The 18,073-nt window shown below is 25.6% G+C and overlaps 1 protein-coding gene across 1 annotated transcript in view; it reads left to right on the forward strand.

The window, feature by feature from the left end:
- Positions 1–18,073, forward strand: part of LOC119666603 (basement membrane-specific heparan sulfate proteoglycan core protein) — a 244,857-nt gene that overhangs the window by 91,629 nt on the left and 135,155 nt on the right. Inside the window, exons 7-8 of the mRNA XM_038075883.1 lie at positions 410–697; positions 1,375–1,482. Of these exons, the coding sequence (XP_037931811.1) occupies positions 410–697; positions 1,375–1,482 (396 nt within the window). The remainder of the gene's footprint in view (positions 1–409; positions 698–1,374; positions 1,483–18,073) is intronic.

Here is an 18,073-nt window from a genome sequence, read left to right on the forward strand (position 1 = left end):
CCCGTCTTCGCTCCTACACTATACACCAATTTTAGTACACTCTTCTACACAAAATTCTTGCATATCTTCCTGTCTCTCCCACATTTCCAATACCTTACACCATTGTTCAACATTTTTTTATCCGCAATATTTACATATCTATCTCTATCCTAAATTTCCAACAGCTCACAATTATTTTAAAACACTCTTCTATACCAAGTTTATATCCAAAATATCTCTTTGTGCTGTCAATCCTCATCGCTTATTGAAAACTATCATTACATGTTTATCATCGTTACAGAATCTGTGTTTTTTGTGTTTTGTGTGTTGCAAATTGCAATTGTAGAAAAAAAATCGCTTCAGAAATTTGTCTATAAAAATTTTTGATCGAAATCATTTTTTCTGTAATATGAATTTTTAATTGTATTAGCTTCAAAGCCTGACTACATTCCGCATATTGATATTGATGACGGTTCCGGCGATGACCTGGACCAGTTCCGGCCAACAACTGAAACTGATCCATTATATTCGCGTCCCACTGAAGATGGCTGCCGTGGGGATGCTTCATTCACGTGCCCATATAGTGGAAAACAGATCTGCGATGAGCACCGTTGCGATGGTAGAGAGGATTGTCCCGATGGTGAAGATGAACATAATTGCCCAGGTTCAGAAGAAGCAGGTATTGGTGGAACTGAAGACAATGCTGGAAGTCCAAATGGTATTATTTATTGTACTGAGCATTACTATTGCTCTAAATAATGTGTGTTTTTCCTATTTGTGTGCTTTCCTCCTTTATCTGTGTGTTCTCATCATCAAACATTTTGTGTTTGTTTTCCACAGTTTTTCAAAATAAATATAAAGAAAGGCGTTATATAATGAAAATTAAATCTTATATTACATAAATTATTTAGTATATTTTAAAATGTTTATTTTTTAATATATTATTTTCTTTACTTTTAATTTAGTAAATTTTATTAATATAATATTTTAACCTTCTCACTAAAGTAACCATTTCACTTATATTAAGTACCGGTTGCATAAACGGTTCTACTGCAAAACTAAACTACATTCACTGATAAATTTATTCAATATATCTATATTAAATCAATTATATCCAATTTCTAACGGTATAAAACTGTATATATTATATTACATAATATATTTAGGTACCGATTACTTTCGGTACTCGATCACTAACTTCACAAAACGAAATTTTGTAAATATATTCCCTGCTGCATTTTGTATAAAAAAAGCCATCACAACATAAACTTCATATGTACATTTGTTATCATAAGTAATCGTTTAACGTTTCACCTATCGACTAACCATACATATTCGTATCCCCAATTGGCGTTTTTAATTATTTTGATTATTAATCGTTACAAATGCTTTCAGTTTGCACTGAAAACGAGTTCATGTGCGATAATCACTGTTTGCCGAATGCTTATAAATGTAATGGCGCCTACGAGTGCGTCGATCGTACCGATGAGGAAAATTGTCGAGGTGAGTTTTTTATTTTGCCTTTTATATATAATTTTTGTATATTTATTTATTATAATAATTAATTTAATTAATCATTATTTTTCGAATTTTATTAATTTTTTCTATATGCATAAGTTCTGCCTCAAGATTATTTTGAAATTGAAAAAATTATTTTGACTTAAATAATAATGCCATTTATCTGAATTTTTTATACTTTTATCAACTTATTAATTTTTATCTAAAAATTTTATAGTTTTGTACGGCGACAATGTAAAAAATTTAATATATTAATAATCAAAGAAAATTTTTATTTCCTTTGTTCTAATCATTCAATAAAAATTCACTAAATACCGATTCCATATAATTAACGAAAATTTTTGAAAATAAAAGTCTGCTCCTAAAAATATGCAATTTTTTTAAAATGAAAAGTCGCTTTTGAATTTTGGCGTTCAAAAATATGCAATAAATAAAAATTACTTAATTTTTTTCCAGAAAAGGAGAAATATTTTTATATTGCAATAAATTTTACATCTTACATAAAAAATTCAATTTGTAATCAATGTTAGTGAAATCTCTCTTAAAGTTGAGGTATAAAAATTTTGTAGATTTTCAATACACAAAAATAAAATAAATAATTGACTATTTAACCACATTAATTGGTATATATATTTGTATTAGCGATTTGTGGTTCTGTCCATTTATTATGTTGTTCAACAACTTTTTCGTCCTCACTTGAACAAAATTATTTGAATTATCGATTCCAACTATTCTTCTTTCTTTTTTATTGAACTTTTGTTCAATAGTGTCAATAAATTGTTTTTAAAAACAAAATTTTTTTTCCTTATTTGACTATACTAATGAGGACGGCCTGTCGAATAAATTTTAATATCTTTCACATTTTCACTTTTATACTTTGATTTTAAAACATTTCAAAAATTAAATTGTTCAAAAAGAATTATTATTTTTTAATTAAAAAAAACCTTATATAATACCCATCAACTCTATTAAAATACTGAGTATAAAAATTGAGTTGGATTGGAATGATAATCTTGCAAACCAAAGCCCATTTAAGTCTCAATAATGGATCGTGAAACCATGAGCAAATTGATGATTCACATGTCAACTTAATTGGATACCACTAAAACAGATATAAAGCAAAAGTAGAAAGCGCAAAGACAACATCGAATAAAATATACACGACTCCCTCTTCTAAATACAACTGAAACAATCTTGCAAATCTATAAACGCAACTGTATACGTAAATTTGAAGAAAAACCATTTTGTCAGATCGATAAGAAAAGAAGCTCTATAAATACTAAATATTGTAACGATGACAAAAGGACACTGAGATATAATTTGCAGTAAAGCTTCTTCCTCTTTATTAGAGCCGTGACTCTGATAAAAGTCTTTATGGAGTAGTGCTAGTTTCATTATATACTTTCTTACATATATTGCCCAGTCAGTACAGATAACGTAGTGGTGAGTAGATTCGTTTTTAGTGAACACAATGGAATAGTACACTTTATTTCTAAATTGGATTAAGTAAGTTTCGAAATCCGATAAAATTCTTTATCTGTTCAGGTTTCTTTTCAGTTATTGCATATTTATAACTGAAAAATTTATTTGATTTGATAGTCAGTTTAAATATAGAAGTTGGATACTAATATTTGGGTAGAACAATAATAGATCAGTATTATAGGATACTTTAATAAGATTTGGATTGTGATATTTAAGAACAAGAAACACTATATTGTCTCACCACAACAAAGCACCAGTTCATTCCTAAGCAAGTGCAACAGCAAACTACTTTCAGTTGCAACCACACTCACTATGTTTACCAGATATTTCTTCAACTGATTTTTATTTATTGTCAAATTTTAAACAAAAAAGTTAATAAGAAGAAGATTTATTTGAATGCAAACGTAAGCTTTACAAGTACGATTAATGCAAATTTTGAGGAGAGCACTTCTAAGGAAATACTTCACTTTTCCCTTAGGCTATAAAAAGTAATGTATTGTAGCACTTACTTAATACTTGCATAAGTAGATTTTCTTGAACTTCTTTATTTTTGTAATTAATAATTATATGCAAGGTTGTATAATATTTTTTTTTAATATTTTTAAAATACAAAAAAATTCTAAAAAATCTATTTAAAAATATTAATACATCATTAAGTGAAAATATAACTTTGTATATTTTTGAATAATTCTGCTCTGACATAATATCTCAATAGTCTAGGAAATATTATTCGATTTTAGTTAAAAGCCACTTGAAAAAATATAAATAAATAAAAAAACTCTCTACACAAAAATATTTAAATAAAATTAATTAATTTAAAAGTTATTGATCTTCAAAATAAATCTTTTAATTAAAACTTTTGAGTAAAATAAATAAAATATTTTCATATAAGTGTTCATATTTTTTCTTTTAATTTGACCCAAATTTTAATCTATAAAATCAGAAAATAAATTTAATAAATGAAATATTTTACCATATAATCCGCAAAATTCTAAGTACCACAAATTCGTTTCGTTCGTTGTGTGTATGGAAAAACTTTCTCTTATTTCATTCCATGTAGAAGTCATAAATTTAGAAAAGTATTTTCCTAATGAAATTTTCACACGTCCATATAAGGAACTCCCGAATCACTGCCGCATAATGTAACCAGAAAATAATAAACACAGCTACGCATGGTTGCAATAAAAAAGTATGCACAAAATTTGTGGTTGTAAAACGAATTGTAGTCGTGGCAGCAAAAACAATTTGCAACAGATTAAAATCACTCCTCAGCGTATTGTGTTGCACAAGGATTTTTTGTTATCCTTGTTTTCGGGTTATTAGATGATACACTTGAATATATGAAATGTGTTCCACCGCTACTGGGGGCGTTTATTTGCTGTCAACGAGATTTAATATAATGTTAGGGGTCAAAGTTGGGGTGTCAATGCAAAATGAAGTAAAATAAAATGAAATTAATTTTTTTGATTTTTAAATCTTTATTATATAAAATTATAATGACTTTTTTTCTTTAAATAAATAATCTATTGCAATGGCGTTAGAGTTTTTGGCTTTCAAGTAGCTTGTCTTTAAGTCTCATGTGCTCTGTTAGCTCCAAATTCAATTTAAAATTTTAAAAACTTTTAAATTTTTTAAATATCAGTTTGTTACTTATGAGTTTAAAATATTTCATATACAAAAATAACCAAATTATATTTCAAGTAAAAATTCTGTACTTTAATTTATCTCCTTCGGTATTATAAGTCTATACTTTGAGAGTTTCGAGTATTTCCTGAATACTCTTGCAGTATTAAGTATATATTTAGAATACTACAGGGATTATATTCCCATGTTATGGGCATATTATATATTATTAAATCAAAAACTACCTAAAAATTTACCATCTAAACAATCTTTTTTTCTTAATGTATTCCTATATATTCTTATAAAATTATATTTACTATAGTTCTATTTTTTTGGCATAAAAGTTTTACAATATCTATGTTCAATACGTTAGTTTATATTATTATCAATCAGTTTATTTGATAAACCTGCATAGAACCCAGCTTCACGAGTCAGGTAGATACTGACTACTACAACGTATGAAACCATTTTACAGTCCGAATAAAGGACAAATTAAATAATCTTAATAATCAGACTTAAATAAGCTGCCCTAATAAACAACAGATTATATAAACAACAGAAGACACTTTATTGTTGTTGTAACTGAAAGATATCAGCTTTTTTCACCTACTGTCAAAAAAGATATCAGCTGCTATGCTCCCTGTTGGGAATGGTGAGCAGTGTTTAGCCGCCTAGTAGCCCCTGGACGTAGAAAAAGTCCATTAGTTTTGAAGGATATTTTCATAAAAAACAGCAAAAAGTATAATTGCCACGAAAAGCGTGAACGCATATGAACTTATAAATATATTAATATTAACAATATTTGTTATGTTGAAGCTATTCGAGCAAGTGCACTTGAGTATTTTTACTCTTTTTTAACTCGAGGTTAGGGGTTTAACAAAACCCCTTTTTACACCTTGACTGGATTATTGCTTATCACTTCATCAGACGAAGCAATAATTGACCTCAGATCTGCATACCTCCCTGAGGTGCCTGTAACCATTCTGAGATTCGATTGAGATTTATATTAACTGCATATTTTTTAGTTAACATTAAACTAAAAATAAATACTAAAAAGAAGAATAAAAAAATAAAGCGAACCTATAAAATTATTTCAATGGATTTGGAAATCCAAAAACATTAAAATTTTATTTAAAATTTATGATTATTTTATATAAAATATAAATTTTATAAAATTAAATTTTTATTCAAAATTTATCAATTCTTTAATGATAATATAGTTTAAAAATTGTTTCGATTTATATCGTACCCACGATTTCATTTAAAATTTTATTATACACTCTTTAGCTCCACCAAAGTTCCCTTTATACTAAACAAACTGATGCTTTCATTTAACTTTCATTTAAAAACAACGAATTTTCTTCCTAGCATATAAAATCAATGTTTCCACTGTGTTTAAAATTTATTCATAATGGTTCCACTTAATTCCAACAGCAACAAAAACAATTTGTAAGCAAGCAAAATGATCCCAAAAGGAACGCAAAATGTGTAACCATACCGGAAGTGCCAGTTAAGGAAAACTGCAACTCCATATGTCGGAAATTATTTTACGAAAAAAATAAATGAAGTAGATTTTTAAAATACTAATAGAAAATAGGGTAGTATTCTACTTTATAAAGAACCCTACGTCTTAAAATTAAAAAACAAATTTTAATAGTAACATTTTCAAAACTGGAAGACTGGCGGTCCTTCAAATTACTGGGTTTCTATGCTGCATCCCCACAGAACGATATTTGCTTTACTTCAGTGGTTACTGTTTAAACATTTGTTAGAAGAACAGTTTAATTAATTTAAATTAATTTAGTAAGAACTAGACTCAATGTTCTCACCCGCTGGTCCAGATCCAACAGCGATCATTTTGACTTAGTATCTGTCAATCTATATTGTATTTTTGTTAACTATGTACATATGTGCTAAGCCAAATTTCGAACTTGACTTTGGCTCTCTCATAGCCAGTAGGGCGACAACTTCTTAGATGAGATAATTTCTACATACCCGGCTGATGTTAACACTAACGGGTCTAAGCTAGACAACATATATGGTAACATATATTCTCAAAAAAATTAAGCATTTTCATTTTGCTTCGACTACCAAACGATGGTAGTGTCTTTCGGGCAAAAGTGTTGCCTATTCAAGGTACAGCAAAATTTACCCTGAACAATAATATCATGGAATGAATTGGTAGAAATATCATACTTTCTTGTACTGACAAGCATCAATGAAATCACTAAAGCACTAAAGAGTAGCTTTATCGGTAATAATTCGAGAATGTTAAGTTTCTTTCAATAATTTGGCTTCGGTTTGTTAATGTCCGACCTATTTGCATGTGGATATAGGAACATCTTTAGTAACTGTACGGCTATAAGATTTTCGTAGCAGACACTCTACTCTCTGATATTCACTCCCAGAAATTCGGATTTATACTCGTAAATATTAAGCTGACCATCACACAAAAATATTTAGTTAAATACATGGATACAGGAAAATTCTTGTCAGCCTTCAAGACTTACTATATACAATTTGAACAAGAAAAGCACCAGTCAGCTGTTTTAAGTAAAGCAGAACTTGCTCCGCACTACAGTATATATCAATGCTGATAGAGGAAGACATCTTTGAAATACATGTAATTGGAATTGCTCTAGCATCTAATGATTTTGATCTTAACAGTGGCTCTGCAGAAGAGGTAGTTAATATATTTGGACTTATGTATCCGTGTCCATCTTAAACCAAAAGAAAATTTGATATCTATGGGACCATTTAAAATCCTTCCATGAGAAGGAAGTTTATTTGAATGAGGAGAAAGTACTTATTACCTTATATCTCTTTTGGTTATCTTTTTGATCTGACATATATGCAACATTTTTATCCGCGTTAACACAATCATCGTTATTTGTGCTGAAGTGGTTGTTGGTGTCCAAGACCAACACTCCAACCTAACCTAAGCTAACCTAAGTGAATTAGCCAATCAGATCAGGAGATTTCTCACAATGTCACTTTTTTTTTAAATGTTAAAAAAAGATACGTATTCGTATGTGAAGAGTTCTAATACACTCGACGCTTTGAGAATAAAATCTATAAAGTTATAGGCGAGTTATAACGAATTATTTTCAGTTTTGTACTTGTTGGCACCTTGAAACACATTTGGAAGATGATATATTGCATACTTAATGTCAAAGTCCATATAATATATTGAAATAAGAACTTAATTCAATTCTTAATCACTTGTAAATTTTATTATTATATATTTTTAAAACCACAATAGCTAATCCTGTACTTAAGCACAAAAATATAAATAAAGTCCATATTGCCAACCAATCTTACACATACAAATTCTAAATTAGTTTTAAATTTTTTCATATTAAATTTAACTTTTATTTTTTTACTTTTATGGAGTTTATGATATCACCACCATTTTTTCTAATATTGTCTACTTTATTCCCAAAGTGCCTATATGAAGTTCCATGGAAACGAACGTATGTGAAAATTTATATAATTTTATAGTACGTGAAATTTTTATAGTTTATTATATTATGAGAAATTCGTTTTAACACTTCGGTATTCAAAATTTAATATTTAATCCAAGTCACTCGATAGATAAATTATACATATTTGTTTATACACTATATTTTTATTTATTTGAAGATAAACTAAAATAAAAAATTCAGTTTGAACTTTTTTTAATGCTAGGATAGAATAGAAAAGGATAGAAGAATAACTTGTCTTTCAGAAACTCTTATTCCTGCCAGTCTTATTTAATAATAATTACTTAAATGCTTAATTTGAATATTTGACTAAAATATATAAATATTTTTTAAAATTGTAACTTTCGTTTATTACTCCTTTTAGACAGTTCCTTGTTCCTTTAGATAGTTCCTTACTTCTTTCAAATGAAATTCTAATAAAATAAATATTATTATTTGAAAACACACCTCATCAATGTTCTACTCATATAGGTACCTAGGTACTGGGACGCCTCAGGTACCTGTAGACCTGACACGCTTGCCAAAGTAGATACGTTGCTCTCCGAGATACACTCTTGGGTTATTGGTATTCCAACCGCAAGTTGACCATTAAACAAATGATATTGGTATCCGAAGCTGACCATTAAACAAAAATATTTAGCAATAGCTAAAGATTATTTAATTTATGTATCTATTGTACTTCTTTATAGTTATTTATTTACTGAAAATTTTTATTGGAAAAATATATTGCATATCCATAGTCACTCTAAGGTAGAATCCTTTATTAGACAAATAATCAATTAGTTAGAAAAAGGTAATTAAAAATTAATTAATTAATTTAGCATGCACCTCTTTATTTGTATTGAACTTAAATCATTGTGATAAAAATCCCATGAGGCCATTTTCGCCTCATCTACTAATATGCAACTAATATGGAATATATATTCCAGATACAAATGGTATTTGTATATATTAAAATCTGGAATATTTGTATCTGGAATTTTTTGAAAATTGATTATTTTAACCATGAAGGATGGCATTCAGTAGTTTTATTATTATTATATATTTTATTTATTAGCTTTAGTGAATTTCAGGTATGCGAATTATTATTTTTCTCTCTATTTTAAATTAATAACAGTTACAGGTCATTCTCTGTATTCAAATTTAAAAATTTGCATAACATTCAAAATATTATCCGGGTTTTATTAAACTCAGCTATCACTGACATTTATTTTAAACAAAATGTGATTTTTTCGTTATCTCAACTTTATCTTTTGTTTAAAATTATCTTACGCATATTATTATTATTAAAAAGAAGGAATTGTGCATTGCGACCTAAAAGATCTATTGTGCCCCTTACTCTGGTTAGAGTGTTTTTCCAAGTCCAATTTCTTTAATGAAAGACAGTATCTTCCGTATAATTACAATTGAAATTTTCCTTAATTTCAGCTTTCGTTTCAACAAAATTAAGACCATTTTCCATAATATCGTTCTAACCTCATAACTGAATTTTGTATGGGAAAAACAACTTAATTTTACTGAAATGAAGATGAAATTAAGATTTTTGCGAAATTAAGGTGTGTCTGAACATAGTATAACACTTTTGATTAAGCAAACTTTAACGATCATTAACATTTTTATCTGATTTTGAACACAAAAGTGAAATTTTTACACAAAAATAAATTATTGTAAACTCACGATACATTGTACTAAAATTAAAAAAAAAATTTAAGTTGTTATTTCGAATTGTAATACATCTTAAAAATATTTTATTTAATTTTAAGATTTATTAGCACGTTTTAAAATTTTTTTGGCAGCAAATTCTTTAAATTATTTTTTTTTACAATTAATTACTAATAATTTCTCCTTTAAATAATTGAGTATATTTTTTTTGGCATATAGTTGAAATTTTAAATACCTAGTACATCAAAAATAAATATTATTCATTAATTATTATGTACATATATATATGGCATATAGTTGAAATTTTAAATACCTTGTATATCGAAAATAAATATTATTCATTAATTGTATTTAATTTTTAAATAAACACAATCATTTCAAAATTTTATTATATGTTGACTTCAACGAACAGAATAATTTAGTATAGATGTTCCTAAACTTTTATAGTCTAGAAGCTCCTTTAAAATTGGAAATTCATCTAAGACCACTAAATTTTATCCTGCAGTTATATATAGGATCTAATAAATAATAATTCTGATTTAAATCACTAGGAATCATGCTGTGAATTATCAAGTGCTTTGAGGAGCATAGTTTGAGTAATACTGTTTTTGTGCAACAAATAATAATAATATTTAATAAACAAATATAAAATAAATTTTTTTAACTTCATTTTTTTAAATACTATCTATTCTAAATATGAATAATAAGTACTACTTATGACAATAACCTCATTTAACATATAAATTAAGTATGGATCAATCTATAGCTATTTGCGCCCTATGCTCTTACTAAGAGCGGTGTCTTTACTCAAAGTAGAATACATAAACACATTGTAATAATAATAATAAATCATAATAATGTATAGCTATTATAATTGATTCATTTTAGAGTATATTTCTTTGTTTTTATTGGTGACAAAACTTCAACTCCTGTTTAAGTATCGCCAAAATTCAATATTGTTTCCTCGCCTCCTATGTGAAGATAAGCAGTTTATAATGTTTATATTTATAAATGAAATAACCATCAAACTTTGATTTTTAGACTTTTATAATAAATCTATATGCTAACCTGAACTAGTCTGAACCTAACCATTTCCTATTTTTAATATTCCTTCCGCTCTGTATAGTCTATATATATTTTCAAATATTTCAATATACATAAAAAATGCTTATAAACTGGCCAATCTTGAGGTTTTAAATAGGAACTGTAAGTCAAATTATAACTATTAAATTATAACTAATAATTTTTATTTTTTCAACAAAATTACTTATAGATTTCCTTTAACTAAATAAATCACACAATTTCTCTAGCAACATGTTGCCTAAATAATTATGAGCAAACTCATTGAATTCAATTTTTCTTAAGCCGTACCACCACAGCTGCAACATGCACAACATTAACAGAATTTTTAATTTTTTTTGTTATTGAAATGTATTTACAAGGCAACATTTAACAAAGACTGCTGCTTCTATTTGCCGCTTTTTGTTTAACAGTAATTCAAAGAAAAGTCTTTGCAACATTTTTAACAGTAATTTTCAAAGCAAGCAACATTTTTCATGTTAAATACCATTGTTTGCTACTGTAGGCATGCCGGTCGGTCTGTTACTGTTTGTTGTTGTCTGTTGTGTCGTTGTAAAGGCATTTCAAACGTAAGCAAGCGTAACGCGAATAGATTTTCTGGATCAGCCATTGGCGTAACGTGAAAATTGTGTTTCGTATTTTTTCAGTTGAACTTCAGACGTTAACGTGTGCGAAAGCTAATTCGCTTGTTTCAATTCTTATTTTACTTGGCTTAAATTGTTTATTTGTGCGGGTGGCTTAAAAAAATTTTCAAAACAAAACTTTATTAAAAATTAACAAAAAAGTAATTATTTTGAAAAATTTTTATTTTTTAAGAAATAAATGTGATTTCATAAGAAAAATATAAATTTTCTTTCAAGCATAGTTGGATTGATTTTTTAAATTAAAAATTATAAGTGAATGCATAAAGGATTATGTGGATTTAAAAGAAATATAACATTTTTAATTAAAAAAAAACTATTTCTACACAAAATTCTACACAAAAATAAAATCAAAATCGAATTTGATTTTTGAATATTAAATTGCTGTATTAAAGTGTTGTTAATAATAAATAAAAAAAATTATTTTTAAATAATACCGAAAAATAAATTATAATAAATAATTACAGAAAATTATGAAAGATATTTTAATTTAAACTAACAGCAAATATATTTCTATTATAACTAATATATACAATATTTATTAAAATATAAAAATAATTAAATATGCAATGAAAAATTATTTACTTTTTTTAAAAAAATTATAACATTTAATATGTATTTACAATAATAAAAATTTGTTTAACTTTTCGTCTAAATTAAATTTTATAAATTATTAAATAAAATAAATATAACACCTTCCTAATTTTATTATTACTCAGATGAAAAAATATTTCTTTCAAATTATTTATAAGAAATAAAAGAAGACATTTAAAATTTAAACAAATCTGAAAAAAATACTAATATTATTATTTAATAAAAAATTAAAACAAGCACCTTTTATTCCCAATCAAGGTAGATTTAAATTTAAATAAAGTCAATTTCTAAACAGAAATTGATTTTTTATTTATTAAAAACATAAAATTTACATTCTCAGTAAAGGTAGATTCAAATTTAAATAAACTAAGCTCAAACGAAATTAGTTTGGAATCAGAAATTAAAATTAAAAAAAAAAGAAATAAATAATTAATAAACTATTTGTTAAAAAATGAAAACATGAAGTTAACATTCTCATCAGAGGTTTCAAAATTCGAACAAACTAATTTAAAAAATAAATTTTATTTTATTAGTTATTAAAAAGTTTTAATAAATTAATTGTATTCCTAATAAAGATAAATTTAATATTTTTTGCAAAATATCGCTATACATAAAATAACTTTATTCGTAATACATAGTTCAATAAAATTAAAATTAATAAAATATGTAATACCAAAATATAAATACCAAATAACAATAAAAAATATTATTAAAAGTTTAACTGAAATTTAATTTAATGTTTGTTATAATTAAAAATCAAATTTATTATTTATTAAAGCGAAATTTATATTTTCAACAATAGTAAATTTATTAGTTTGTTATCCAAATAATATTACCTTTTAAACAAATTACATATGTTTATATAAAATAATTAAAAATATAAAATAATATAATATAATATTAATGCAACTATAAATATAATATTAACAAATTTAATGGTTTATTTAAAATAAACTTTGTTGCAAAATATATTCTGACAGAAAAAACTAAATATTAAGTAATTAAATAATTTAAAAAATTTAATAATACTGCAAAATAATATAATAAGAATAATTCAATATAAATCAACTTAATTAATTTTTTTATAATATTTGTATTTACTAAATAAAATAAATAAATAATTTTATATTATTATTCATAAATACATATTAACAATCAAAGAATTAATAAATAAAATTAATAAATAAAATAATAAGTAAAGTAAGTAAATATACATATATATATATATATATATAAATTATATGTATATAAATTCAATTATGTTTCTAAACTATATAATACAAAAAATATGATATAAATGAACTCAAATAATTTGTTTATATTATATGTATTTACTAAGTAAACAATTAAATATAATTATTCATAAATACATATTAACAATAAAATAATTAATAAATAAAATTATTAAATAAAATAATAAGTAATATAAGTAAATATATATATATGTATATAAATTAATAAAAAATGTTAAATTAATCAAGTTTACAATTTTTTTTAATTAAAAAGTATATAAAATTTTAAAAAGTTATTAATAATACCACTAAAACTTTTCTTTATCATATTTGGTATAAAAATATTATTAAATACAAAAATTTATATGTAAGTGTGGAATATCCTTTGAGTACCATGAAATGCCTTTTTTTTTAAATTATTACATGTATAATAAAAATCTTTATTATAATTCAAATAATATAAATTTTTACTATTGTTTATACTAAAAACATTTAAATTATTTTAATAAATTCATTTTATTGCGGAATTTTATGATTATTATTCCGATAATAACCTTTTCTACTGGTAAATAGTTTATATGGTATTATACTATAAAGCTATTAATTTTAAAAACTCTTGTTTATCATGTTTAAATATATTTATAATTTAAACTTTATCTTTATTGAGTAATGTATCTCAAAGTTATTATAAATCCGTATTTATCAATTCATTTTTTTTAAAATTATTTTTCCCTACTCTAATAAATGCTTCTTTATCGGTCTCATTTCTTCTAATATATTTAATTAAATATAAAATATTTTAGAATTTTAGTGGATATTATTTAAAATATTACTATTTAAATTTCATCTAAATGTTAACATAATTTTATAAGTAAAATCAAGTAAATCTGTTTTTTATTTATTCCAAAAATTCCAAATATATTTAAAATTACATATAGAGCTGAGAAAAACATAAATCTTATTAAATAAGAAATTCCCCTTCTTCTTATAGTCAATATATTTATTTTCAAGTCTCTGATTCTTGAAAAAAAACACAAAAGTACATAATTCTGTGGTATTAGCACCGATTCCATTTCAAATAATAATCTTACTTTAATATTACAATCTATTTATTAAGATAAAATTTGTTAATCTCTATAATTCCTCTCCATTAAGAGTAAAAATATGCAGTTTGGTTATTTAGAAAATGCATAAATTTTAGAAGAAAAAAATTAATATTTGAGACTTTCAAAACAACTGCAAAGAAAATATTTAAGAAATGACTTTTCTCTTTTAATACCAAAAAAATTATTATTCCGAAACATATAGAAAAGCTAATATGTATATACATATTTTGGTATTAATACTTATAAATTTGGCTAATTACAATTATTAGCAACTTTTTATTTAAAATTTCAATTTTATTCTGAAGGATTTCATATATTTAAATAAAATATTATTATAAATATTTAAAAATATTTTCTTTTCTAGGTGTTATGTATTTATTTTTTTTCGTCTTGAAAATAAAAATTGCTTCAGGATTATATTTATAATAAAACATTAAAGTAATTTATACACATAATATAAAAAATGTTTCATTTTCTACTTTGCACATTGATGATATCATATATACAAATTTAGTCTCGCAATAAGTCTAACATTTATATTAACATTTGTAGAACACCATCAGGCGTTGATATTCTAACATACAATCCTGTGTTCTTTATATAGTTTTTTGATTCATTTAAAATTGCATTAAAATTTATAGAAGAAAACCTTCTTTGTGCTGGATAGCAGCACTTTATTTGTGAATAATTTGGAATAGCAGAATATGCAAACAATTAATCGTTAACTTAAGAAAAAATTGAAATATAGGAACATTTTTAATAGTGTTATTGAAAATCAACAATTTTTTAATAACAATTTAATAATTAATTTTAGCAAATTTTGTCATATTTATTCAATTATGTTTCCCTAATACATATGAATTGCATGTACATATTTTTAAATTTTCGTTTGAATTTTATTAAATTTAATAAAATAATAATGCAAATATATATAAAATATTTAATAATAAATACTTTTATTAGATGCTTTTTATATTATATTGCTTTATATAACTTGCCGATTTAGATTGAGGCTTACATATAATACTATATACTTTAAATTTTATTGCGAATATTAAGATATTTTTAATAGAATAGACGACATTCTAATCTCTATTCCGAATAATATTCAAAACTAAAATTAACTTAAAAGATATTTTTTAACAGGGATTATCTATTTATTAAACGACAGCCCGCATTGGCGCTTTTTAGGGATCCACTCTGTCATTATAACTTTTTATTCTCGCTGTAACTATTTCATTGATCCACTTTTGGACTGGGAAATCACTTCACAAACATTTTACTTGCTACCACTTCGTTCACTACATGTGTTTATAAAACAAAGGTCCTACTTCAAAGACCTAATGTATACTTTCTTAAGTTAAGATTGTACGAAACCTTACTTTAACAGCATTCACTTATCTTCTTCAATTTTGGTACCGTAAAACCAAAAAAAAAATAAACACTTATAAACAAATAATTTAATCTGACCATAGATCTATTTCGAATGATATCCAATATCAGTGGGCATAGTTTAAATATCTATTGATTTAGTTGATTGCAGCAATTTTTTGTTATTTCAAAACCATTCCTCTAAATTCCTCTAGATAAACATTATTCATTCAGCTATGTTTATGTAGTTTAAGAGATCTTTTATTTTTACTTGTCGACACGGATAAGTATTATCAAGGCAGGAAGTGAAAATAGTTGCTCGTATTCGAGACCACTCGAGAAATATAGAGTGATATCCCTGGGAAAACATATAAACATATAGTGATATCCCACATAAATTCTAAGGCAAACAAAACTGTTTACTTTTTCATTTCCTTAACAATTTATATTGACCACGAACCTATATAAAAGTAATGTCCGTGGATTTATTTATTCCTTGGATTTTTGCCCTACATTCACTCACTATGTAAGTCTTGATTTAATGATAAAAGACTGAAGTGCATTAGTTCTTAATAAAAATAGAAACCTTGCCTTTCTTCTTGATGTATTTTGCGATTTATCGACGTTACTTATTAATATTTAAAACTTCAGCCAAAAAAAAAGAATCGAAGAGAGTACTTATTTCCCAACCGTAATATTTCCTGTAAGAATTTTAGCTATCATATTTCGCTTCATAGACTTTTCTTTTGTACTCAATTCCTTAAGGATTAATTGTTAGTATAAAATTATTAATCTGTCCTCATTATTCCATATCATAAAATTGAAATTTTATATTTCGCTTTAAAGATATCTCTTTTCTATATATTTTTAATCTGGCTGTAGGTCCCTTTTTGTTAAATAATTAAAAACGTTTAATATTTTTTATTTTTTATTATACTCTATATTTAGACTCTTCTCCAGAGTCATCATCAGGATTACAACACGTCATCCTCTTTGTTTCATTGTCTATTTTGTACTAATTTTTTTTTCTACTCAATTCCTTAAGAGTTATAGTTAATGAGTGTATAAAGTTTTTAGTTTGTCCTCGTAATTTCCATCTTTTCTAAACGAAATAGATTTATTATCATGGTATATACATATTTATATTAAAATAGCTCTTATAAATATCATAATAGAAAATATGCCTCAAGTAATACATTGTGACCGAAAGGTTTTCGGAGGTTCTCATTTAAAATTCGCGCGCTGTATATTTTTCGATATTTTAAGTTTATGTAGTTTGGCAGCACTGTCCTTAATTACTATGCAAAAATGAGCGCGATCTGTCGGACAGTTCGTTTACGGCAGCTGTTGAAACCAGTTCACCTCAGTAGTGCGTTGCGAAAAAAACAATGGAAAAAAATATTGAACAAAGAGTTTGCATCAAATTTTGTTTTTCGAACGAAATTTCGTGTGCAGAATCGTTGCGAATGCTACAAAAGGCTTATGGGGAATCAGTTTTATCGAAAACTCAAGTTTATGAGTGGTACAAAGCCTTTCAGGACTGTCGTACGACCGTCGAAGACATGCCGCGTTCTGGACGACCTTCGACCTCTACCACCGACGAAAACATTGAAAAGGCAAAGGAAATCGTGTTCAAAAATCCTCATGTGAGTGTTAGAGAGATAGCACGAGAGCTAGGCATCGGTCGTGAGATGGCTCGTTTGATTTTGGTGGACAATTTGTGTATGCGACGTGTCAACGCCCGGCTTGTTCCGATTCACCTCAATTTGTTCAACATTATCAACGATTTTAAGGCCAAACATTCAATAAATACCATCGAACAGCCACCGTATTCACCTGATCTTGCACCGTGTGACTTTTTCCTGTTTCCCAACCTCAAATTACCACTCAGAGGAACGCGTTTTGAATCCATAGAAGACGTAAAACAGAATTCGCAGAGGGAACTCAAAGCCATACCGGAAAGCGCCTATAAAAATGTTTTGATGATTGGAAGAAACGTGGATATTTGTTGTATCGCTTCTAATGGAGCATATTTTGAAGGAGATATAAATAAATATTGATGAAGATTAAGAATTTTGCGTTTTATTTATTTATGACCGGAAACTTTTCGGTCACAATGTAAATAAATTAAAATTTTTTTTTATTGTCCGTAATACATTCAAAAATCCATCTTTTGTACTTTTTTCTAATTTTCCAAAAAATTCTATTCAAAACATAAAACACTATTTTAACAGCAATTTTTTGGAAATGATACTTGGAAATATTTTTCAAAATATTTTTTGAAATGAAATTTTAATTATTTA

Source organism: Teleopsis dalmanni, chromosome 1 (assembly GCF_002237135.1).
Source record: "Teleopsis dalmanni isolate 2A chromosome 1, ASM223713v2, whole genome shotgun sequence".
Taxonomy (NCBI): domain Eukaryota; kingdom Metazoa; phylum Arthropoda; class Insecta; order Diptera; family Diopsidae; genus Teleopsis; species Teleopsis dalmanni.